Source organism: Macrosteles quadrilineatus, unplaced genomic scaffold (assembly GCF_028750875.1).
Source record: "Macrosteles quadrilineatus isolate MER2022 unplaced genomic scaffold, UCM_ALF_1.0 Scaffold_1__1_contigs__length_201487025, whole genome shotgun sequence".
In the NCBI taxonomy this organism is placed as follows: Eukaryota; Metazoa; Arthropoda; class Insecta; order Hemiptera; family Cicadellidae; genus Macrosteles; species Macrosteles quadrilineatus.
In genome coordinates this window covers 151,256,057-151,283,733 of record NW_026542594.1, presented here as the reverse complement: position 1 = coordinate 151,283,733, position 27,677 = coordinate 151,256,057, and the positions used below count along the sequence as shown (strand labels likewise).

Sequence of the window (27,677 nt, the reverse complement as noted above, 5' to 3'; positions counted from 1 at the left end):
TGATTCATAATTGAAATTTGGAAGTAAGAGGTTTATTGTAGACCTCGTAATTTTACCATAAGCATATTCTTTGTAATATTGGTTTGTAAAGTAATTAAGAATAAACTATGCGATTTGTTCATATTTTATAACCACAAAACCCTAACTATGTTACTATAAAAACTAATTATCAGCTAGAAATATTATATACCATTCCCAATTGCAATACGATATAACAAAGTTTACCTCAGTTTTATTTTACTCCGTGTAACCTAACCAGGTAACGTCACATTGCAAACATTCACAGGTGTTTGGGTTTGATATATTTTACGAATACTCATAAACATACACCATCAATTGGTGCTGCTGAGAAGTTTAATTGATTTAGATAACCAAAATCAACGAATTGTTTAGTAAGTAAAATTCATAAATTACTTTCAACAGATCCATTTGTACGAGGATGCACCAATATTAACTTCCTCATATGTAACTATTATAAGTATCCAGACTTTGCATAGTAATTTTAATACTGTATTTTAAAGCATAGGCGTAAGCAATGCAACGAGAACTGTTGATACTCTAGACGACTTTATGTATATTATATAAAACTATCACAACAGTTCACGTAAGTTACATAAATACAATGCCATTTTTATATTAAATCTAAGAGACTCGTATAATAATTTCCATATCAATGAAGGTAGGTGTTATTAAAATTGTTACAATGAGGTAACAGTTTTTATTTATTAGATAACAACATTATTTTATGAGAAAGAAAGCAAGACATAGTACTGAATTTATTACTTGAGGTACAGACAGTGTATTTTATTTAATTAAGGCAAGTTTATTAACGTTTACACTAAAATGTCTGTTGAAAGACCTATGCACCAGCCTAATGAAGTCAACAACTAACTGGGGAAGTTACAAGATAAAAAAACAAAAAAACTAAAATAGTTAAAATATAAATTTATAAAACACATTTATTTACACGTTAAGTAAACAGCAAGAATCACAGTGGTTGAAAAAGTTGATCACATCGTACATGAGTGGCAATAGCGGAATCCCTCGCACTAAAAGATCACAACCCTTACTTTTAAGTGAGGACAGTTGTTTGATAATAATAACTATTCAAAACTTGAACTAGTGATACTAAGCAATATACTATCTACTGGTAGGCCTACCATCACTTTCAATACTCTGTTTCGTCAGTTGTTTAGTAAGTATCTTTTCAGATTGTAAATTTTGTATTTCAATTATTTCCTCTTTGGGTGGTTTCTGGTCCTTTTGAACACTGGTTGTTCTCGTTTTGGTTCTCGTTTTGGCTATGTCCTGTTTATTAAAGGTGGACTCTTTAAAAGCGTTAACTACTCTTATTTGAGTTCGGATTCGCTTGACGCTCCGTAGCCACAATATCTTGGCGTGTGTTCCATTTTTGAGGTCAGACAGCGACACGACGTTGAAGTCATTGTCCGTCAGAGAGGCTCGTTTGCTGTTGCCTTTGCAGGGAGGAATACAACACAGGATCTGTCCCCAGACCAGAGTGCCTACACCGAACGCGATACACCACAGCCATTGCTCTCGGTCCAGCTCCGTCACTGACAGAGCTTCACCGCCGAAGTTGATGATGCACACTTGGGCGATCAAAGTCGTCAACCAGATAAAACAGAACACCGGGTTCGTCAACAAACCGCTGAAAATGTTCCTTTCGCCGTGAATCTTTCTCGCGTTAATCTCGTTGAATAGTGTCATCATTACAAAAGCGTTGAAAATGAATGTAAAGTGCTGGCTGATCGCTCTTATGGAATGTTTTTCAATTGGAATGTTAAAAAATTTGTCTCCGAGGAACAAAAGGTTGAATATGATCGTTAACTGGTACAGCGAATGCCCGACGATGTTCTTCATCATTATTTTAGATATCAGAGGTTTGGTTCTTCCGTACGGATCGCGATTCAACAGATCCGCTGTCGGTTTCTCTGTGGCCAAAGCTAAAGACGCCAGCGTGTCCATTATGAGGTTGATCCATAGCATCTGTACCGCCTTGAGCGGGCTGTCCCCCACAGTGCACGCGCCAACAAAGGCTACTATGATGGCGACTAGGTTGACGGTCAGTTGAAATTGAATAAACTTTGTGATGCTGTCGTAGACATTTCGGCCCCACATGACAGCTTTCACGATGCTGATGAAGTTATCATCTGTGAGGATGATATCAGAAGCCTCTTTCGCGACGTCTGTACCGGCGATCCCCATGGCGAAGCCCACATCAGCCACCTTCAAAGCCGGCCCGTCATTGGTACCGTCTCCAGTTACTGCTACCACTTCTCTTCCTTTTCTTAACTTACTTTCTTTAATTCCTTTGACGAGATTATATTTATCAGTAGGAGATGACCTTGCGAGTACTCTGAGTCTTGGCCAAATCTGATCTATCAGATGTTGTTGAATATCACCTTTCTCGTCACGGATCATCTTGTTAAACTCCTTTCCCTCCAGGATGAGATAGCCGGGCTTGTAAATGCCACACTTGATAGCTATGGATTTGGCGGTGTTAACGTTATCTCCGGTGACCATCTTTACAGTTATCCCCGCTCTTTGGCAAGTTTTGATAGCTTCGGGAACCTCTGGTCTTACGGGGTCTTCTATTCCAAAAATGCAGAGCAGAGTCAACCCCTTTACGATTTTATGCTCTTGTTCCCAATCGGGATCGCTGTATGATATCCTGGTGTCGTTTGTCGACGCACCATTCCTGACAAAGTCGCGATAACCGACAGCGATGGTTCGAAGTCCGTCTGCAGCCATCTTCTCTATAACATTGCGAATTATCTGATTCTTTTTATTTAAAGTGAAAGACACTATCTCTCCGTTAGAGCCCAGAATATAATCACACAGACCGAGAACAATTTCACTCGCACCTTTAGTAAATAGTCTGAAACCGCCCCTCCAAGGTATGACTGTAGACATTGACTTTCTCACAGAATTGAAGGTATAGACTCGAGTAAAGCTTTCTTCTTGGACATCTTTTCTCAGCGCCATATAATCTCTCCCCAATTCACCGACAAACCCTAACAAGGCGCATTCCGTTTTATTCCCTATCTGTTCAGGCAAGACAGCGGGGTTTTGATTCAGTATTATTCGAGAGCTGTAGTTAGAGTTTATGGTAACCGCTTGCGCTATCATATCAGCGACGTTCGACTGAATGTTCGATAGGTTTTCTCTGTTAATAACCTTTTTATATTCGTCGTACAAATATATTTGTACGACAGTCATACGATTCGTAGTCAAAGTTCCTGTTTTGTCAGAACAAATAATCGTAGCGTTACCCATAGTTTCACACGCATCCAAATGCCTTACCAAATTATTATCTTTCATCATTTTTTTTACAGAGTAAGCCAACGAAATGGTCACTGCCAGAGGCAATCCTTCTGGTATCGCCACTACCAATACAGTCACTCCGATTATGAAAAAGTGGACAAAATAGTTATAGTAGTAGCCGTGCCAGTATTTCCCACTAATTAAAAATTCTTTGACACAAAACTGAACTACTAATACAACTACAGTGAGAATAGCTATCGCCGATCCGATGTAACCGATTTCAGCGGCTAGCTTTGTGAGTTTCAATTGAAGAATGGATTTACCTTTTTCATGTGAAATATTCGTTTCTTCTGCGGCATCATTTTCATTGACAATATTATTCTTTACGTCACCATCCGATTTCTCTTTTTTCTTTGCTACCGCTCCGAGGAGTGTAAATATGATTCCCGCTTGTGAGTTGACGCCGACTGCCGTTACTAACATTTTACCACTCCCTTCCATTACATTCGTACCAGAAAGCAATAACGGGTCCACCTTAACTCCCTTCTTCACGTAGTCCGACTCTCCTGTCAGTGAGGATTCGTCTAACTTCAGATCGTTGCTCTGTACGACTACTCCATCTGCGGGAACGACGTCGCCGTACTTGATCTGGCAGATGTCGCCCACCACGATCTCTGTGATGGGGACGTTATGTGTCGCTCCGTCGCGAATCACCGGGAACACGAGCTCAGAGTCGATACGGTCCTGCAGACTGCGGAACTGACGCTCTTTGGTGTAGTCGTTGAAGGCCGTGACCAGGACTACGACCACTACAGACACCAGGATGGCCGTGCCTTCTATCCAGCCGTGGCTGTCGTCCTCCTCACCCTCCTCCACGGGCTTGACGTAGTTGAGTACCAGCGAGATGAGAGCGGCGCACACGAGGATGATCAGAGTGCTGTCGAGAAGCGCCTCCCACAACAGGTGGATGAACGACTTGGGAGCGACTTTAGGTATTCTGTTCTCACCGAACACGTCTCGTCGAGTCTTGAGTTCCTTGGGACTGACTTGGATGCCCGCGGTGATGGATGTCTTGAGACGCTCGGCGAGTTTGTTGATGCCTCCAATGTCGGTCAGCTGTGAGATCGCCTCTGCACCTCGCAGTACCATCAACTCTCGTAGCTCTCGCAACGTCACGTCAAACATCTGTGCTGCGCGGAACGACCTCTTGGCTCCCAGAGGGCTCGGCATCATTCTGCTGGGTCTACAACACAATGACATCAAAGATGAATAGATTGGACAACCATGTACGGATTGTTGTATATTTTACGTATTATTAATGACTGTAGAGGGTAATACAATCGTTAGTAAAATAATTGAATATCTTTCCTAACAAATATGATAAAACTGGTATCTTCTTGCCTAAGCAACAACGATATTGCACACATTTTTATTTTGGCTTACTCATTCTGTGGTTAGTTGATATTTGCATTGTTTACCTACCAAACTCAATAATAATTGCAAATATCCCAGTAATTTCCTTCCATGCAGTTACATAATTCAAAATGTATCGTAACTTAAGATAGTGAAGGCATGTATACCAAGTAATTAGCATACTAGCAGAGTACCCGTCCTTCGTACGGGGTTGGAATATAAGTATAAAATGCTTATTGCAGTTATACTCAAGCTTTGCGTTTGCAATAAGGGAGGACACAGTTTAAAAAAATTTGCTTTTTTAAATTTACAGTATTCTATAGTATTACACATCTACCACAGCCATAATGTTCTACCACTTCACCTAAACAATAGAAACCAATAAATTATCAACAATTCGCAAAATATCACAAATTATTCATGAAATGAAAACATAAACATAACTGTAATAGCTATTTACATTACAAGTGTAGTAAGAGCGTTTTTACATCACGCAGGTGAATGTTGTGCAACGAGCGAAGGCGAGTTGCATAATTCACCGAAGTGATGTAAACACGCTCTTGCGTAACGTGTAACGTACAAGATTTTACCTGACCCGACAATATTCAGGAGGTTACGAGCAATATGCTTCATTATCAATTTCACTCATCTTCTAACAGTAACGTTCATTTACAAACAAAAGCTAGGTTAGGAAAATTCTTCAAAGCATAACAATAAAGTTCAAACACACAGCTGATTTCTAGCGTTGAACGTCGTTGGCTCCATAGAGGTATATTTTTTAAGTTATCCACTCAATGTTATTTAAATGGGTTTCATTACATCACCGAGTGAGTTTTTTTCAACTTTACATCACTCGAGAAGTAAGGAAGTTGTATACATCACGCTTGGGATAAGGAAGTTTAACATGGCGGGTTAGGTAAACAATCCTACTTTGACAGTTCTCATTGCGTATCACAGCTTTTTGTTGCTGCTTAGTTCAAATTAGCTGTTTTCATAAATGCAAACAAAAATATAGTGCTGCACCCTGTTGGTAAATCTTATAACTTTTTAATGCTTTTCCATATCATAGAACCATAGAACCAACTTTTTTAGTTGAAACAGCTGACTAAATTCTTTAATTCCCTTTAAATATGAATACTCATAAGGTTAACATGGGGAATTACAGAGCAACTGGGGCAGAGCCCGAAAGGATTTTGGAGATAAGAATATGCCTATATGTTAATCGGGAATGTAAGCTATCATAATGCCAAATTTCAGCCCAATCCGTCCAGTGGTTTATGCGTGATTGAACTTCAAACACACAAACAAACAAACAAACAAACAAACACACAAACACACAAACTTTCACATTTATAATATTAGTAAGATATAATACGCTAAGCCGATTTTTGTGAACAGAACTCCTCCCTCTTTTTGGACAGATTTTGATGATTAAAGTGTCTAATAAATAATGGCCCTAATCTGTAGTTTTGCAAAGTGTTTTTTTATTTTTTTTAACTTTATTAGTTCGGGCTGCATCTTTCATCAAAGTTGGATTTTCTCCCATAAGATTAACATGGGGGAATCTAAATATTTAATTGGAAACTTTGTCTCCACTAATTAAAGAGAACGACTGGGCGTAGAAACTTTGTAGAGGTGTCCAAAGAAAGGTCTTGGTCTGTAGATGAGTTATCAAAAGAAAACCGAAGTAAATTCCCTCAGGGCTCTGCCCCAGAAGCCTTTAAAAGATCCCTCCACAGTCGTTTACATTTTGGCCATGTGGATAATACTTTTTAATGAAACAGCTGTTAATTTTTAAATTGCATTTCAAACAACACTCATTTATTGAGAGTTACTGAATTGTCCAAAGGAAGTATTTGCAACGTTATTTTCTTGAACTCTTAGAGAGCCTTTGAATGTTGAAAAAAAGTTGTGCATGTTTACTAGCACTACTCAGCAATAAAAACAATTTAATTTATCTCTAAAAAATATATTCTTAAAGTGCACTGAGCAGCAGCCTAAAAAATACTATGTAACTTCCTCATATAGTTACAAAATGCTCAAACTTACATTGTGACATGTATGATTCGGCTTATATTTCTCCAACAGTTATTTATCTGCAGAAGAAGTTCAGTGTGATCTTATTGTGTCTAATAACATCCAAACACAAAAACCTTGCCTAAAATGGTACCTATCTTGACAAATTATTTGCAGTGGCCTATATTACCGACCATGGCCCACTGGGTTGGTAACATTATTGAAAGTAACACGATATTTTGCCTGTAAGAGTAAATACTATTTAAGCAACTACTGTCATGACAGTAAGGTCATATTCCTTTTAAACTAGATCACATTATCCTTTATAAGATACGTTGATTAACAATGCATGTAAACGTCAATATCTAGGCAACTGCCAATTTACAGTATGTTTTAATCTTTGGATATGCCACATTGCTATTTCATTTGGATTATTTGTTGTCAATGAAGCCACACAACCATATAAACGAGGAGGCCCCTAAGACCCGCCGATTTCGACGGGTTTCACCTAGTACAAATAAATAGCCATCCTTAAAACAATTATTCATATTCAGAAATCCAAGGTAAAGAAATTAACTAATGTACGTGAGAATTTTGCACGATTAATAGGCTATTATTTTCTATTTGATATTATCATCACATATTCTAAATCACACACAACTAAATTCACAATTTCTAAATTCTATCGGATACTAGACGGATGATAGTAGCTAATAGATAGATAATAATAACTAGTGGCTTGTAGCATAGATAAAAGGAAAGACATGTCTACTTCTTTTAATCTATGCTTGTAGGGACACAAGTCCCTAAAAAGCTCAATAATATAAAACAAATTATTCTAATATTTAAACAAACTGAGAATTGTATTATCTATGTGTCAAAATAGATATCCCTATACGCCATATCTTTTGTGTAAAAAACAGTTTGTTGTTGTTGTGGTTATTCCACTTTATACAAAATATTGATTAATCACTACAATAAATCTGAAATTTAAAATAAAGAAAGTGTAGACTAAATCTAGAACATAATATGTTTTGAAATAAAAACAAAGCAGAAGTTTTACATTTAATGTTGAATTGTTAATTATTTAGTCAATGCGGTCATCTCATGTTAAACGTTTGAAATACACAAATTTGAAAAGTTTCACAGTAAAATAATTTATTTCTACATTCTATAACGTAACTAAAAATTCTGAATCATCATAGGTAACCTTAACCCAGGGATAGGTTTTATATAGTACATTGCAGAATTGACTGGCAAATACGTAATCCAAATGTTAACATTGTGTACTGGCTTAATGATAAATCACGATCAGCTGTATTGAAGTAAACCAAAATCAACAGTAAATGGCTTCCAATGCTATTTTTTTAATGGAGAACATTTTACGTTATATCTCGTTTTCTGGTATTTTTATGGGAATTCTGCAATTTTTCAAGACCTTTAATTTAAGACCCCTCCCACTTTTCTGCAATTTACCAGACGTCCACAATTTTCAGGTAAAAATTTGGTCTTACAGAATTATATATAAGGATAATTGCCTATTTGATCGTAGAATTCCCAGGTACATTCAACAATTTCCATACCTTAGATTTCTGACTATAAATAATTGTTTTAAGGATGTCTTTATATTTGTAAGCTAAGTACTTGTTATACACTGGCCCATGTTTAATACCTCCAACGCAGCAAACCTGCAGACTAAGCAAATTTCCATCTTTCTGATTATGTTTTAACCCAAATATTTTTTTAAACTTGTTAGATTTATTCTCTATTTAAATAACATTACATGAGTATTTAGGTTTGCTGCTACGGGGAAGGAAAACGTGTTTTTTCTGAAAAATGATAATAGTATATTATGAAATAAATACATTTGCCAAGTTTGATCAAAATATACCCAGCAAATTACAATACAGTAGTTAACTTTTTTCAGTAAGAAAAACATTGGAATTTCAAATGCACAGTTTTTTTTAATATTGTGCGTAACCTTTAATCCTAAAATAAAGCTTTAACATTCAAAATGATTTGTTTTGTTAAGCTCTACACGATGGTTTTAATGAAATTTTAATGAAAACCCAATTTTGAAAAGTTTTGAAACCTCTTAACACCCTGTTCCCATGAACCTGATCTTCCAGCTGGCTCGTGAACTTATTCAAGTGTCACCCCTATAGGTGTATGCCAAATTTAATCAAAATCGCACCAAAGTAACTCGAGTCATCGTGTTCATGGACATGTGTATACATATATATCTTTACCGAGCCAAAGCGGCCTATAACCTGAAACATGATTTAGAAAACGTAACATCTCGTTTTGGTCTTGTAACATTGCCAATAATGTAAGTTAAAATCTGACAAAGAATGAACAATGTGATTTTTATTTTTTTACTTTAGAAGACTAAGCCAACTTTTCGCTGGTTGGATAAAATACTCTTGCTCATGATAAAGGGACTAAAACGAGTATTTTAGACAATAGACGATAAAACAATATTCTGTATAATCATATTCGTTGAGAATAATACAGCGTCATATTTACAGGTGGGTTACAGAAATATTTTCTTATATAGGCTTACAAAATTGTGTTCTATTTCAACTAATGTAGTTCAAAGCTTACATGTTTCGTTGCAATGCAACATCGTCGGAGCTTTTTGTCAAAAACATCAAATAATTTAAACATATAACAAAACGCGGAACACGAAACATTTAAACACGAAATAACACGATAGCGCTATCATGACACGGCGGACACGGCACGGCAGCGGTTGTAGGTAGACTGGCTTCTCTGTTATCAGCTCGGTGGTCAGCTGTTCCAGATAACCATAAGCAAGGCCACTTTAGTGTGGCCTTGCCATAAGGAAGAATGTTGACAGTTTCGATTATAGCATCTACAGGAAACCAACTACTTCTGCACAAACAATCCACAACACCTCATACCACCCATATTCTCAAAAAATGTCTGCATTTAATTCATTGGTCCATAGGATGTTAACAGTTCCATTAAATGCAGTAAATTATGAAATTGAATACAAAATCATAAAACATATAGCTACAGTCAATGGTTATAAAAGCGGTTTGGTAGATAAGCTCATCAAAAAACATAAAAATAAACAAGGTGTGAAGATTGACAGCTCAGAGAAGAAAAAATATGTCTGCGTGGAATATAGTCACACTATCCAACACGCATTAAAGAAAGAACTCGCTAAACAAGGCATTGAACTAGCCTTCAGAACTACAAACCGTACCAGAAACGTGTTGGCAAATAAAGTTGAGATAGGTGACAAATTGGATAAAACCGGCGTGTATAGGATATCTTGTCCGGATTGCCCAAGCAAATACATTGGGCAAACAGCTCGTGCCTTTCAAACACGATATAAAGAACACCGACCAGATCCTAAACACCATAAACAAAAATCTGCGTTTGCTCAACATCTTGTAGATTGTAATCACTCAATGAGTGATATTAAGAACGGCTTGGAAGTTCTACATTTTTGCGGGAAAGGTAATAAGTTGGACACGCTTGAGGAGTATGAGATATATAAAATGAACGTAAACGAAGAACACAAGGAATACATCCTCAATGATAAACTACAATTCAAGTCCCACTCCCTCTTCAACACTGTTATCTCATCTGGAACAGCTGACCACCGAGCTGATAACAGAGAAGGACGGGACGAAGTTACTTAACCCGTGTCCAGTCTACCTACAACCGCTGCCGTGCCGTGTCATGATTGCGCTATCGTGTTATTTCGTGTTTAAATGTTTCGTGTTCCGTGTTTTGTTATATGTTTAAATTATTTGATGTTTTTGACAAAAAGCTCCGACGATGTTGCATTGCAACGAAACATGTAAGCTTTGAACTACATTAGTTGAAATAGAACACAATTTTGGACTACTGACGGAGGTAAGCCTATATAAGTCATTATTCGTAGTCCAGGGGCTATCAGAATGAATAATAGAAATATTTTGTTTTGGGATGAATTATTTTTCGTTGTAGAATGGATTCTTCAGCAGCCAGTATGTGAGCTTTGTCTCAAAATCGGTATTTAGCTCCTTTTTAGGATGGGATTCTTTCGGTAAGTGATAGCTTGTGGATTGGAAGGGTGAAATCTAAGGCATGTCTGGTGTTGTGATGGTGTAGGTCCCTATGTCTGGCTATTTCATGTAGGATGGTTTGAGGGATGAGGAGTGACACCCAGAGTGACACCACAGTAAGTATTTTTAGGATGGGATTCTTTCAGTAAGTGATAGCTTGTGGATTGGAAGGGTGAAATCTAAGGCATGTCTGGTGTTATGATGGTGTAGGTCCCTATGTCTGGCTATTTCATGTAGGATGGTTTGAGGGATGAGGAGTGACACCCAGAGTGACACCACATTAAGTATTTTTAGGATGGGATTCTTTCAGTAAGTGATAGCTTGTGGATTGGAAGGGTGAAATCTAAGGCATGTCTGGTGTTATGATGGTGTAGGTCCCTATGTCTGGCTATTTCATGTAGGATGGTTTGAGGGATGAGGAGTGACACCCAGAGTGACACCACAGTAAGTATTTTTTTTTTATAATGTGCATAAAAACTAATTTACAAAGATATCGTAACCAGTAAAAGTAAGAAGGTTGAGTAGTCTAAACTCAGCTGTGTACATGTTGTGTAAAACACAGTTAAAAATTGCAGATTAAAGTGTTAAAAATCATTAATGTATGTCGCCTTAAGAAACCGAGGATCCTTGTAAAACTGCATTTAAAAAACATTGCAAAACTATATCAGTGTTTTACTAACGGAATATTATTCTAATATAAGATAGTATTCAAAATTAAGAATTTGTTTACAGACCCTTAACACTATACTTTTCTTTATCATAGTATTGCTCCACAATTCATCGATTCTAGCAGGTCTTTCGACAGCTATTGAACAATCGTTAAACATGACCCGATAAACGTGGATCTAACTAAGTAAACACGGAATGACAAACGAGCGACAGGATGTAACCCACAACACAGCAACCACCGGTCTGAGACGTTTGTTGGGTTGTAAAAGTTTCCAAAATAAATCGGAACGCTCCCCTCCTCATAAAGCGACCTGATTTAAACCTTTGTCGCCGCTAAAAAACGAGCGTTGGGTCCGTGAGCCATCTGCGTCGATGGCAGCCGAGTTGACGGGATCCTCCGTGGACCGTGACGGCCAAGACCATACTGCTACAGGGTAGAGTTCTGCACCTCGTCCTCATTGCTTTCATTTAAATGGTCAAAAGGGTTTCCCCAAAAAGACATGTATGCCTTAAAATGTTTTTGCGAATTTCCTATATAGCTAATAAGCTATTACCATAGGACATGGTAAGACCTAGACCTGGAACAGATTTAATTGTTCATATTGATGTCTGCAGAGGATAAAAACACATTCCGTTCAAATGCATACCTACTTAACATGACTCTATAAGTATAGTATATATAGTGTAATATATTATAGTAAAAAACATCCGATTTCAAGGAATTTTTAAATCGTGTAAACCTACGTTTATTTAAACGAGTTTGTGAACCAGCATGGACGGACGGACTGCGGCAATGGTGTTTTATGGGTTGAAAATGGGATTTATTATAGTTTTTGATCCTCAAAACATAGAATTTCCCTGTTTGTCTCTAAACCATTTTGAAAAACTTGACAAATTTATTATCTTTAAGTCTGTTTGTATGTTTATTGGTTACGGAAAAAAAATAAAAAGTATGATTTTAAAATTCCCACGTTATTCTTATGGATAATACATCAACTGAGATACTATATTTTGATAAAACTTAATTATTTATTTTATACTAAGCTATGAACATTAAAAAAAACTTTATTATCCTCCTAGTAACAGCAAACATAAGTACCAATCCTAATGTTAATTAAGTAGATTATGAATCTGGCCTGTTAAAAGAATTATTTTAGTGAAAATCCACTCAGCCAAATGGAAAGTGGCTTGGTCTGCATATTTGCTGCGGAGGGTATTATTATTGAGAGTTTATTCAATGGTAGTCTGAATAAAAATCTTCAAGTTCCTAATTGGAAACCACATACTTTTGTACTCTGGGTACAAGAATACCAAACAATAGTTACTGCGTGTGTGTACAGAGTCTGTGTATTTATATGAACCGTAAGGAGAAATTTGCACCCCTATATTTGGATCTTGGCAATAAGTAAATCTTAAACGTGATATAAGAAATAAGCGTTCGAGAAACAGAATGCAATGCAACTTTAAAGTCTAACTTATTTCATAAAAGCTGGGTCATGTTACAAATTAAAAAATGTGAAATCTTTTAAAACATACGCTATTGATAAAGATATATAAATATGTATATATGTTTTTAAATCCACCAAGGTTCCCATTTCCAACTTCTTTGTCCTAGCCGAGCAGGATGGTTTTGCCTGATGAGTTTGCGTAGAAAACCAGATGATCTTAGCCGAACTAAGCTATCATTTCATGCGTTCTACGTCCAGTTTTCAGCAATCTTCGTCTTAAAATAGGCATTATTGAGTGCGAGAGAATTATCTAGCTTGATCCAATATAAAGGAGCTATCCTGAAAAGCAATTCTAATGGAAGTGACCTCGATTACAACTCTTTTTAACAAATATCAAACCTACCCATACAAAGAGAATATTAAATCTCTAATTAACGAAATAAATGTGCTAACATTTGGCAGTAATTCTTTGCAAAAGTTCATTACCGTTGTATTATGTATTCGAACCTCGTCCTCCTGAGATGCAGCCTCCCAGCGGATATACCTCTGTAGACTTGGAATGATCAGTAGATATTGTTGTCGATTCGCTTGTTGTGTTGAAGCTCATAAAGACGATTTACATTCAGCGTCGCGGGTGTCGAGAGAGACATCAGTATGGACACGAGGACAACGCCGGACAATGGCCAGTCGCACGTGGAGCTGCCTTGTGCCAAACATTGGGAGACGATAAGCGACAGCATGGCAAGTGACCCATGTGTAAGGTGTGAATACACAAGCATACACAACATGGCCTCTTGCCGGTGTGCATTATTGTATACCAAACCTAAACTTCCTAAACTATACGAAACCGTCTTTTGGAAAACATAGCCTACTCGTACACAAACTATCACACGTGTAGTACTTTCAATTCCTCCCCCACTGTTACAAAAGTGCGTTTACTTGATCCTCAATTGAAGTTGTCATATACCTTCTAATCTGCTGGTTATTAGGGTCCTATATCACCAGCAGATATCTGCCTGGGTTATCTACAAACACGATGTAAGGTCCTCTATCTAGACACACTAGAGCTACAGAGTATGTTCCATGGTGATCATCTCACATTATCACATGCATCTTCCTCCCTAGATGAAGGTGTTACACATACACTAGCAGATACCTCCCTGGGTTACAAACACGATGTCAGGTCCTATATCTAGACACACTAGAGCTACAGAGTATGTTCCATGGTGATCATCTCACATTATCACATGTATCTTCCTCCCAAGGAGAAGGTGTTACCCATGCCACTAGCAGAAACCTCCCTGGGTTATCTACAAACACGATGTAAGGTCCTCTATCTAGACAGACAGCTACAGAGTATGTGCCATGGTGATCATCTCATATTCTCGTATATATCTTCCTCCCAAGGAGAAGGTGTTACACATACCACTAGCAGATACCTCCCTGGGTTATCTACAAACACGATGTAAGGTCCTCTATCTAGACAGACAGCTACAGAGTATGTGCCATGGTGATCATCTCATATTCTCGTATATATCTTCCTCCCAAGGAGAAGGTGTTACACATACCACTAGCGGATACCTCCCTGGGTTATCTACAAACACGATGTAAGGTCCTCTATCTAGACAGACAGCTACAGAGTATGTGCCATGGTGATCATCTCATCTTATCACATGTATCTTCCTCCCCAGATGAAGGTGTTATACATACCACTAGCAGATACCTCCCTGGGTTATCTACAAACACGATGTAAGGTCCTCTATCTAGACAGACTACAGCTACAGAGTATGTTCCATGGTGATCATCTCATATTCTCGTATATATCTTCCTCCCAAGGAGAAGGTGTTACACATACCACTAGCGGATACCTCCCTGGGTTATCTACAAACACGATGTAAGGTCCTCTATCTAGACAGACAGCTACAGAGTATGTTCCATGGTGATCATCTCATCTTATCACATGTATCTTCCTCCCTAGATGAAGGTGTTACACGTACCACTAGCGGATACCTCCCTGGGTTATCTACAAACACGATGTAAGGTCCTCTATCTAGACAGACTACAGCTACAGAGTATGTTCCATGGTGATCATCTCACCTTATCACATGTATCTTCCTCCCCAGATGAAGGTGTTACACATACAACTACCAGATACCTCCCTGGGTTATCTACAAACACGATGTAAAGTCCTCTATCTAGACAGACTACAGCTACAGGGCGGACCGTGCGTCTATCTCTTTTTTATTAATGACTAGCTACCGCTACTCCCCGCACATTCTTGTAAACTCCCCTCGTCTACTCGTTTTATCTCTTTCATTTTTTAACCATGTAGGAAGTGAGGTGTGACATGACTCGCTCAGTGTCGCGTGCTTGTTCAGGATATCCTCCAACTTAATATAGAATTTTAGAAAACTTCTTCGTTGTCAATGTTTTTTTCTCTTATTATTTCAGTTGTTAGCATTATTTCAATAACCCTTGACAATTTAAATTGTGTATATGTGTTAAAAATTTTCTATAACATTTAGAAATTACGTTATGATATACTAAAATCTGGCAAGTCTCGTATTATTTCCCACTTGAATCAGGCCTATCCTATTAGTTTTGACGTGTTACTCTAAGAATGTTGTTTGTTAGTACAGTACATGTCATATTTGTTAAATCTTAAGACGTAATTGTATCAAACGGTAATCTTATATTTGGCCTACAGAGCTATGTAACTAATTGATGGCTTAAGCCCTTGTTTAAAATGTGATTGTATACACAACTTTAGATAATAATTTAACTTGTTCTTACGTGTATCGTCATCGTCCCAACCTAGATCTAGTCGTGGTCTATTTTTACGTTAACAACGCGAGTGTGGTGCTTAGCTAGAGAGTCGACATCAAGATTAGCTGTTGACAAAACACAAACATGGGAGTAGATCGCAGTGAAACGGTCATCGGCCAAACAAATATTGGATATTTACCGTAGACACACGCTCGGCCGGGCCCGGCTCGTGCGGTACTCACAAAACAACATAGCTGTAACAACTACGTACTATTTTTATTTTGTATTCGCTGCTATGTGCTATGCCCGTACTTCGTAACGGGGAAGTGTGTGAAAGAAAATAATGATATTCTTTAGATATGATGTATGAAATAGTTAAACATTAAATAATTTACATTGAAACTTATGAGAAACAACTTGTGAGAAACAAAACACTCTTATTTTACCAGTATACTGTAGGCCAGTAAAATTATGTTTTTTAAATTCAGATAAGAAGTTCAAATTCTCTAGAAGATCAAACACAATACACAAGTGGCTCTGATTTTTTTAATTTCAGTCATGCCTTTTTACCTGTTAAGCTTTAGCTTTTAACACAAATGAAAAAAGAAATATGAGCAAAATTCCAAAATAAATTCATTACATTTCTTAAACCAACCATAACTTTCTTCCTGAATAACGAACACATTTACACGATTTAAATAAAGAACCAACAAAACGCCTTTCAAGTAAATAAACAAACCGCTGTTAATTGCATCGGTTATTTTTCATTTAGGTTAATTGAAAACTTTGAAAGCATGTAAAACGTAGTCCTTTGAAAATCAACTTGTGGGTAAGAACCATTAGAGAATTTGTTTATATCCAAAATTTTGGCAAATCTGTCCCAAATGTGTATGCTATTTTGTCAATTTAAGTTTCATGATGCAGTAAACTTTTGTTTGGATACTAAGCCATGTCAAAATAGTGTAAAATGAAGGGTTTTAAATTATCAGATCTAACGCATTTCTACATTTATTCAGTGATATAAGCTACATTAAAACAAATAAGGCAAAGCATGTCCAAGAAAACAATGTATTAAAATAGCATTCCTGCGATCGCCTCGTCCAAACTACTACGTCACTAGAGTGCATTAATGAATAGTTGAGGTTCCGAGAAGCACGCGACACAAAAACTTGCCAGTGTGCGTCATATGGTGACGAGTACAGCTGTGACTGTGAGCTGGTCTCATGTAGGGCTACCGTTCATTCAAGGATTAATAGTTTAGAGGCCGTGCATATCTGAAATAATCGAATTATTAAATCACCAAGGATATCTGTGTTTTAATGAACGATCAGCTGGACTGCATTGTTGAATGACGTTGAGAGAGGTCGTGCAAGGTGTGGTGGGGGGGGGGGAGGGGGGGATGCTGTGACAAATGAAGATGTCCAGAGACAGTTCAACAATGGGAGTGAACAATGGTAGACAAATAGCCGAGATGCGCCGCGGCACGCCACCAGACCTACACAGATAGACGACGAGAAGATAGCAACGCACACGGCCTGCAATATCACAATTGCGGATAAACGAATCTCTACCATTATTTGCAACTACCAGTGTACCAGCGCCAACTGCCTAGCACATGTACATTGTACAATCACGGAAACAAAGGCATAATTTCCTCAACTTTTATTGTGTTGTAAGTAGAGGAGTTTATTTATTTTATTTATTTATTATCAATCATAACACCTTTACGATATGTACAACCATAGACTAACCTGTTTTTTCTATGGTACAACTTTGGGAATTGTCAATTCAGAAAACTATTCTGAAAATCACAATAAACCATAATTTTAACACTTAAAATTACAACGGCATAGCGAAATATAAGTATTCTTACGATAATTTCCAATTATCTCCACAGTACCCTTCATGTGTTTGGTGTCGTACATTTCGACTTGTTGCAACAGTCAAAAACTTAACAGTGCTGTAGAAACTGTATGCAAAAAGGAACTGAAGAGATGATTTTTCGAAAGATTATCCTATTTTGACTACTTTTTATTTAATTTGGAAGATTATTGAATAATGCGATGCAACTACTAATGGGGGTTAAAAAAGATGTTTTATGATTTGGATATTGAAGAGGAGGAGCGTTTCTTGTAAAATAAGTATGCTGGTTTCTACAAAATGAGTGAGTTGGAAAAAAACCTAACACAATGAAGTGCAAAATATACAAGGAAGGAAGGTAGCGAATCATCAACTTTTAAAAAGTTTAAAACATTAAAACGCCGTAAACAATACACAATAATTTCAGACTATTTAAAAAAAATTATAAAGATATTATGCTCTTGGATTACTTACTTGATACTACTGTACAATCTTTTCAACACACCAAGATCGCCAACATCTTATAGTTTTACCAATGCCACCAACAACCGATAGTTAATTATCAAATAAACTTCATTTTAAACACTCACTTTTGTCACAGAAGGTGTGTGTGACTGGATTCACTGTGGACCACTCATGGAAACTCTTCTACATGTCTCTAATCTGCAAAACAAAAAAACCTTAGCTGTAACATAAATATACCTCCAAACACATGCTCTTAAAAGTCAAAAAGCTAAGACGTCTTGACGCGTATGAGCGGATATGACGACGAGGCTTAGGAAGTGATTATCTGTGACAAGAAGCAACGCAGAGACGCGAGCCCTTAGCTTCCGGCGGATAATTGTAACGTAATATGGCTCAGACAAATCCATCTCTCTGGTTGCTGGGATACAAATACAATACATAGACATAGAATGTCACGAATTGTGGATAATTGTAACGTAATATGGCTCAGACAAATCCATCTCTCTGGTTGCTGGGATACAAATACAATACATAGACATAGAAGGTCACGAATTGTGGATAATTGTAACGTAATATGACTCAGACAAATCCATCTCTCTGGTTGCTGGGATACAAATACAATACATAGATATAGCAGGGTCACGAATTGTGGATAATTCTAACGTAATATGGCTCAGACAAATCCATCTCTCTGGTTGCTGGGATACAAATACAATACATAGATATAGCAGGGTCACGAATTGTGGATAATTCTAACGTAATATGGCTCAGACAAACCCATCTCTCTGGTTGCTGGGATACAAATACAATACATAGATATTGTAGGAAGGTCACGAATTGTGGATATTTATAGACATGCACTGTGGGTGCGATACTCCTTGTGGATAACCATCCGCAATAGTGAGTACTTCGACTGTGCAGTGCTATCTTGATAATTCGACCAATTCGTTAACTACAAGGCAAAAATTTGGTTCGAATTCCACTATAGGTGGGTTCCTTAGTTGCCATTGGCTGTATGGGCTAGTAATTTACAGTTGTGTCTAAGGATCATGTCGGCCTTAGTTACTAACAAGACTACAAGATCGCGCCACTCGTCCTTCACTCATCCTTCACTCATATTTGGGTAAAAGTACGCACCTATGGCGTCCCCATCTGGAATAATTGATTTATTGATAGTCTCAATACTGTGTTAGTTCTGGTGCGGGTGTGTGTTGCGGTAGGTTAGTCAATCACATATAACACACAATGTCGGACAACCAAACGAGTCGAATAAACGTCAAATGAAAATATGATGAGGCCAATAATCGGATCAAGTACCATGACGAGCTTCGCCGGATCAGAACCTAGTCAGTCATCAGTATCATCGGCCCACTGGTTTATTAGAGAACACATAAGACAAAATGATGTTCACTAATAAATAGTTTATATTTGAAATTGGACGGTTATTTCTCTAGTTTTCATTTTGTGTGTTATTTGAGGTTCAACAGTGAGCGATTGTCAACTTTTATTCCTGCAACGCCGAGAGCTCTTCATCGGGGCTTACAACAAAAAAGGTTAGTTTAGAAATGTTAAATATTTTCGTTGGTGACTGATTTTGAACACAATACTTTAACAGTTTGATGTGGTGGTCAACAATGCATAAATCCTTGGAAGGTCCTTGGAAGCTAGGTCAAATGTTTTGTTCCGAATAGTTTTTGAGTTTCATCATTACGTCTTTCGTGCTTTACGAATCAATTTAAATAAAAGTAAACTAAACTTCATTATAAATTAGATTTACGATATTCTGATTTTTTTTAAAATTTGACGCTCAGTAATTTGAAATCGGATTGTGAGTAAAACTAAATCTTGATTGCAATACTACTGAAGTAGTATAAGTATTGTAGTAAAAATGGTATCTTACTAATGAAGTGGCACGTAACACTACGTAACACTAATTTGTATCCAATAGAATATAGAACATAGCTTAACCAAGATACTTAACCTCTAAACAAGTATTGTAGAATTTGACTATAACCTCAAATTATAATGAATACTGTAATTATGTAAATTTGTAATTATGATTCAAACGTAAGTACTGTAGTATAACTTGTTAAAGAACCTCATTTTAACATTTTGATTATCATTCATAGAGTAACAAGCAACTGAATATGTAACAAACGAAATATTATAACGTGTAAATCAATAAACATAAATTTTATATGTATGAGTGATTAACAGTATTCAATAGAGATCACATTATAGCAAATAAATAAGTGTGAAAAACATTATGTAGTAGTTTGTAACCATTGTTACTACTGTGCCAGTCAATTACAGTCACCTGTAGTGCAGTAGAGACACTCCCTGTCGCGGGCAGACTGTAATGATGTAGCATTTTAAAATATCCCATTATAACACATCGGGAACCATTGTAACACATACACCTACTATAATTGTAACTCGTAGCATGTTATAACATAGGGTTTTATTGTCCATTGTAACCTTAAAAAATTGATACAAAATTAGTAAAGAAAAATAAATTGATACCACTTCCAAATACAAATGCGCCTTGGATTTTGTTTTGAACAGACCATTGTCATTTTTTACAATACAACTAACCAAGAAAATATAAAGTTGTACTTTACATTGTATTTATTAAATCACTACGAACATATCGCAATAATCACATGTTAGATAATTATTTAACATTTAAATACAGTATTTGTTTTAGCACTAATATCAGGAAAATATACAATTTCTCAAAAAAATTGTTTACAGTAGGTATATATTAAATGCTATCTAATGATTAAATTTGTTACTGTGTTCATGAACTACTATTTCTGACTTTTTGCCTTTGATATTTTACAAATTTTTATTACTTTTAACATTTCCCCCTGTTTTATTGATTAGTCATTAACAAGATCTTAAGAATAAAGCATTTACGTAATACTTATAAATGAATTAGTTTACAAATATATGAAATATACTTTGGTTTCACAGTTTATAGTTTATGTAGTTCTTCTGATTAGTAAGTCGTTGCATTTAAACATGTTTAAAATCCAACTAGTGATGTGGGCCGGTAAATACCCAGTGGGTAGGTAAATATAAATTGGGTTTTTACCCGGGTATTCACCCCAGGCTCGGGTAAATACCCAAAAACTGGATATTTATAATATTTATTAAAGTTAGAGAAGATTGAGATGTTTTTTTGCAATTATTACCCTGGAAGAATAGTAAAATGATGATAAAATGTGTTAAACAAAATTTCATATGGTCACTTCTAGCATTTTACTTCTGGTTATAATCGCCATAAATACCCAGGTCTCAGCATAAAGCATAATCGGCATAAATACCCTGGTCGCATGGTTGCACTGGTCCTAACTACTTATGATTTTTCTACTTATGAATTTCTATGATAGATAGATGAATTTATTTTATTGAAAGTGAAGAAAAATAATTTGTAAAGTAATAATTATTATTTAGAAAGACAGGAAAATTTAACCTAGTAGTGGCCTACGGGTAAACAACTTAAGAAAATAAGGGTACACTTCCATATCTGTTGGCACAAACAACCGAATGAGTAATATTGATTATTCGACTATTAAATTCGATATATCGATCAATATTTTCATTCCGTTGTTTGTGCCAACAGATATAAAAGTGTACCCGAAATAATTAAAATTAAATCTGTAGGATGGCAGGATTTAATAATATTTTTGTTCTAGATATTTTGTTGGTATCAATGGTATCAACATTAAAAAAAAAATAATTTCATAAACTTGTGATACAAAACATTTGAATCTATAGCACAATAAATCTTTTGAAATGATATTGAGTTCGACGAAAAAAGAAGAGATACATTCTTTTTGTAGGTTTGTCCAAATATATTATTGTTTCCAACTAAGCGGTAACACAGAAAAGTTTAATTACTTTTAGTATTCTGCCATTCTGCCTATGTCAATCAAGCCTTAGGTCTGTCTAGCCTTCCAAGCCATTTAATACAATAAAAATTTTTACTATCATAATTTAATAACATTTGGATATTTATAAATTAAAATAATTTTGTTTAATACTATTTAATTGAAAAAAAATTCATGAAAAAATTGAATTTATTGAAAAAATTATGAAATGATAAAAATTGAAATAGCCACAACCTTTTTTAATATACTATTTTTAGTAAGTTAAATTTAACTGATGTTACTCGATTTAAGACACAAAACCCCATGCCTTTTGGAAACTTTATGTATTTTTTTTTTAAGTGCTTCAGTAAATCATTAAATAAAAGGTACTAGCAAAGCTTCAAGTTGGCTGTAAAAGGTGTTATAGACTATCCTAATTTATCATGTAATATGATAACAATAACATATTTAGGGGTAAATATAAATGAATTTCAATCGATTTAATAAATACCCAAAATACCCGGGTATTTATGGATTTTGGGTATTTACCCGGGTAATTACCCAGGGTATTTACCCCGAGTTTTAAATACCCGGGTATTTTACATCACTAAATCCAACCGAACCATTTTTGTCGTCCCATAGCTGACAAATAGTACAATCGAGCTAAATAGTTGAGTGGAATGGACTTGCAACATTTTTACTACAGTAAAATTATTCGATCTCCGAACTTGAGTCATGTTTTAAGTACCGGTGTTCAGTAATACGAGTAGTGTAACACAAAACCCATCTGAGTGACTCAATGTGTGGTTATAGATTTAATAACTGCCTAACGCATTACTTGATGGAAAGACACAGACTCATTAGGTATTCACTTCATTTCTTAAAAAAAACCTGCAATCAAACATAACCTAAGGTCTACTCAGATAACAGAGAGGCCAAAATTCAAAGTATTACCTGAGATAAATTGTGGAAGTTGCACTATAGCACAGATCAGGATGCACAAAACGCGTTGCCATGTTATACAATACAGGAGCAACAAGTGACGTGGGATGACGTCAGCGCCGCGTGACGTCACTGGTGACTCGCGCAGGCAGAGGGCAACAGTAACGATCCGCAACGACAAGGCGAGCAATGTTGCTCTCTGTACCCGACAACATTAATTAACATGTTCATACGTTAAAATATATGTAGCCTACACCCCAATAACACTTGTAGCCGACAACATTAACATGTTCATACGTTAAAATATATGTAGCCGGCAACAAAAACCTTCATACGTTATAACATAGCCAACACCCCAACAATAATAGGTTCATACGTTATACTTATATAACATTTGTACCTGACAACATTAACATGTTCATACGTTATAACATATGTAGTCTACACCAAAACAATAATAGGTTCATACGTTATACTTATATAACATTTGTACCTGACAACATTAACATGTTCATACGTTATAACATATGTAGCCTACACCAAAACAATGATAGGTTCTTACGTTATACTTATATAACATTTGTAGCCGACAACATAAACATGTTCATGCGTTATAACATAATATGTAGCCTACACCCCAACAATAATAGGTTCATACGTTATGCTTGTATAACATTTGTAGCCGACAACATTAACATGTGCCTAAACCCCAACAATAATAGGTTCATACGTTATGCTTGTATAAAATTTGTAGCCGACAACATTAACATGTGCCTACACCCCAACAATAATAGGTTCATACGTTATGCCTATACAACATTTGTGGCCGACAACATTAACATGTTTATACGTTATAAAATATCCACCGGATAACATTAAAACGTTCATAATATGGTATAACATTATACGTTATACTGATATAAGTAACATGTGTAGCAGACAACATTAACATGTTCATACATTAAAACATATGTAGCCACATAACATAGCTATAAGGTTATAACATTTATATGTTATAAAACATGTCCACCAGACAATATTAACACGTGCGTATGTTTATATACTATTTATAGCGATGTTAACATATTCACCCGATAACAGAAACACGCTCAAACGTTATAATATATGTACAACACAACATTAATATGATCATACGTTATACTGACAATATAAACACGTTAATAATATGGGTACAATTAACATACCTATGAATACATCACATTATTAGCTCGTACATACGACTAGTATAACGTTTATTTTATTATTATAATTAACCCAACAACGTTGTAACTCTATCCAAGAACAGCTCAATGATATACAAACCTCCATAGCCGGCAAAAAATAACGTGTGTCAAACATGTTATATTGTATGCTATCTTACCATAGTAACTACAACATTAACCCCTTTATACTCTCTAGGATTATCAATGTAACATCAGTAGCCAACAACTCTCATGCTTATGTTATGTATTGGCCTCTAAGTAGTCATACTTCTAAGTTAATGTCTGTGGAGTTTTCTAGTTGATAAAAGTAATTTATTGAACGCACAATTTGTCTTTGAAAAAATGTCCTCACAGTTTTGTTATTTTATACCTAAACAAAAACAAGATCGAAAGATGCATTCATGTATCTGTAATTGACTAACATGTTTTGAACAAACGCATCACATTAATTGTACATATGCACAGCATTACAATTCTAAATCAAATAAGAGGTACATTTATAAAATAACTATAAAAATCAAAATAATTAGATATACCAGGTTTTATACATTAAAATTTGTGGGATTGTGCCTTAAGTTTATGAATTGGACTAAATTCAGACGGTCTAGGATGTATAGTACCTGTAAATTAGAATCTCATTGATTATTATACACAATGAAGATGTTACACTCAAGCACCTAAAACCTAGTTTCTTTTGTGTCTCAATACCTCATTGTCAAAGTTCTATACAAGTTAACAGATAATTAAGTTTCATACCTGTGAGTGGTGAATAGTTTAAGGTTATGAGTATGTTACTGTCAATGTTTAGAGCCGGCAGGTTGATAATATTAGATATCTGACGATTTACGAAACGTATAATTTATCCAGAGCTATTTTTCAAATTATTATATTATTTCATATTCATTGTGAGGCTGATTTGTACAAGGCATGGAGGAAGATATTCTACTAGTTATCAACACAACGTTTATGTTTCAAGGTCTTCTTTGTTTGTTCCCTTGGCGATGCAGATTGTATGTATGGTAGTTATTGATCTGAGTGGAACATTGCCTTTAAAATATTTAAAGTATTGATTAATTTTTATGGACATTTTACATCTGTTTTATTTTATTACCATAATAGTCGTGGGTTACTATATGATACAAGTAGGCCTAATAAAAATCACATAAAACATGATAAAATTATTTAAATGATATTAATCAAACGAGATATAAATATAGCTTAAGAAAACGTTGTCCACTATTCCATTTAATTGCTTAATTGATTTTCTCGTGAGGTAGTTTTATAGCGTGTTGTATAAGTTAAAAATTTTAATTATTTATTTAATATAATCAAGTTAATTGTTATATGACTCTTTGTGAAGGGACGTTTAAAATACAGAAATAGTTCACTCTCTCCGTTGAAACATAAATATTTTTTATGCCTAATAAGTCATTAAACACCCTAGGTTATGCAATCTAGGCCTAACCTCGTACTTTCTTATATCTTAATGTATTATATCTTATTATATCTTAAATCTTAATGTATTTTCTTATATCTTAAAAATCGTTTTGATAAACTAGTCACAATACATTAGAATTTGTTCTAGAATTAGTGCAACAATTATTTCCAGAAAGAAGGAACTGCATTATTTGACCTAACAACATAACTCACGAACGAACAATAATTTTAAAAGCGCAATTAATGTGCACAATACATATTTTAAACCATATGGTGGTATACAAAGTATCTTTAACTCCAACTTACGACAGCGGAAGATAATTATTATTCTTTACAGTTGCGTCATGCCTAGAGATATGTAAACTTGATAATAAACTACAGTATTTTAAATAACACCACATATTTAAAAGAAAGTGTTAGTGAGTAGGGATGTAATTTGAATCGTAAACTATTTATTATATTTCGCTACAAGTTAATGTTAAATACTTATTGTGTAATTAAACACACCATGGCAAAGAACACATTATTAATTATGTTAGTTATGCTGGTCTTGGTTAGCAAAAATGCAGTTGTTAAACAAAAAACTTTGGTATAAAATGGTTTATGGGTAATCATTATATATTTTAAACTACACTGTGTAGTATTACTTCAAATGAGCTGAACATAGGTACCGACTACTTTAAAATGTAACAAACCCAATACATTCGAACCTCAACCTGTAGTTATAGTATAGTAGTATAGTAAAGTATAGTAGCATTAGTATAGTATAGTATAGTACTGTAGTATCCACACGCATGTATCATCTAAATACAATACATATTTAAAAGTTAACCCACATAATGGGTACATTTTATCCTAATAGTCTACATAACTCACCGTTCACTTAGGTAGATCACACTCATTGCTACAATACTTTAAATGAGAATAAAGTAAACACCTTATCATCATCCATTAATTAGTCTTCATTTTAGAGTGCTGATATGTTTATCTACATCTACACACTCTGAACAATCCGGAATGACGTCTTGTGTGTACGTCAATGGGAATCTTCAAGTCTTAATAGAAGCCTACTTCACTGATAATACTAACATACAAGCCTTAGTCACAAACACACCGTACTATGTTTCACAGATTCACTATAACACTCACACACAAGCGACAGACGCACTACACACACTATTATAATGATTTACCTGGTTGGAAGACGAGGGTTTTGCAGCCAGTCCCTGTACCATCGTGTTCACCTATCTCTCGCAACAGAATCAATGGGTCTGCAAACAAACAGAGATAACGCTAGTTACGTAAACGTTCAAGGTGTCGTGCAAATTGTGGTGTCATAGGGGAAAGTATCTCCCCGTATTGCGAACAGTTGCGAACCAGGTGACGCCTTGGTCAACTTGCAATGTAGATGAGGTCTATCGTGTTTTATGTTTTTAGTAGTGAGTTGGTATAGGTATAGTCTTTGACTATTGATACAACAATGAATACTTCAGTAGGTATCCAATAGTCAGTGGTATAGCTTATAGACCAAAAATTTAGTGTTCTTATCATACACAGCTGTATGATAAAATATTAGTATTTAAACTTGAGTACAACCTCATGGCAGTGAGGTGATAAGAAAAAAAAGTATTCATTACTAGCAGAGTACCCGTCCTTCGTACGGGGTTAGCATAATATATAAGTATAAAATGCTTATTACAGTTATGGAAGAGGAGACGGTTTAAGAAAATTTGGTCTTTTAATTTATAAGGTATCTTATAGTGTAGCACACATCTACCATAGCCCTAATGTTCTATCACTGCACCTAAACCATGGAAAAAAGTAAAGTTCTCATTGTGCACCACAACTTTTTGGCCCAACAGACGTTGTCCTGTCCTAATGTGGTTTTATGTCAATGCTCGTTCATTTACAAGATGAGCTCGTTCGCATCGTTCAATCACGTCCTGGTTTAAGTTCGTTTGTTACGCTTCACATTTAGGTTGGAGCTCGTTCGCTGCGCTCACTGGCCTTCAGGTTTAGCTCGTTCGCTACGCTAACTCGCCTCCAGGTTGAAGTTCGTTCGCTACGCTCACTCACCTTTTGGTTGCAAATTAGCTGTAGTCATAAATTAAAAAAAATAATAGTGCTACACCCTGTTGGTAAACCTATTAACTTTTTAATGCTATTGAACATCACAGAATCAAATTGTTTAGTTGA

General features: G+C 35.7%; 1 protein-coding gene across 2 annotated transcripts; it reads right to left on the bottom strand.

Moving 5' to 3' along the window:
- Nucleotides 1-933: 933 nt before the first annotated feature.
- On the bottom strand, nucleotides 934-26,753 carry LOC128987399 (plasma membrane calcium-transporting ATPase 3). Of its 2 annotated transcripts, none has more exons than XM_054408232.1 (3): nucleotides 26,675-26,753; nucleotides 18,130-18,202; nucleotides 934-4,528 (listed from the first exon to the last, which is right to left on the bottom strand). In XM_054408232.1, exon 3 carries the CDS (start codon nucleotides 4,516-4,518, stop codon nucleotides 1,141-1,143), a length of 3,378 nt encoding a protein of 1,125 aa, XP_054264207.1. In that variant the 5' UTR covers nucleotides 4,519-4,528; nucleotides 18,130-18,202; nucleotides 26,675-26,753; the 3' UTR covers nucleotides 934-1,140. The 2 variants fall into 2 exon arrangements, with proteins under 2 accessions (XP_054264207.1, XP_054264213.1); XM_054408238.1 differs by lacking the exon at nucleotides 26,675-26,753 and adding an exon at nucleotides 22,834-22,872.
- Between the last annotated feature and the right edge of the window lie 924 nt (nucleotides 26,754-27,677).

Coding starts and splice junctions, on each gene's coding strand:
- LOC128987399 (XM_054408232.1), bottom strand. CDS start 4,518: ATGATGCCGAGCCCTCTGGGAGCCAAGAGGTCGTTCCGCGCAGCACAG.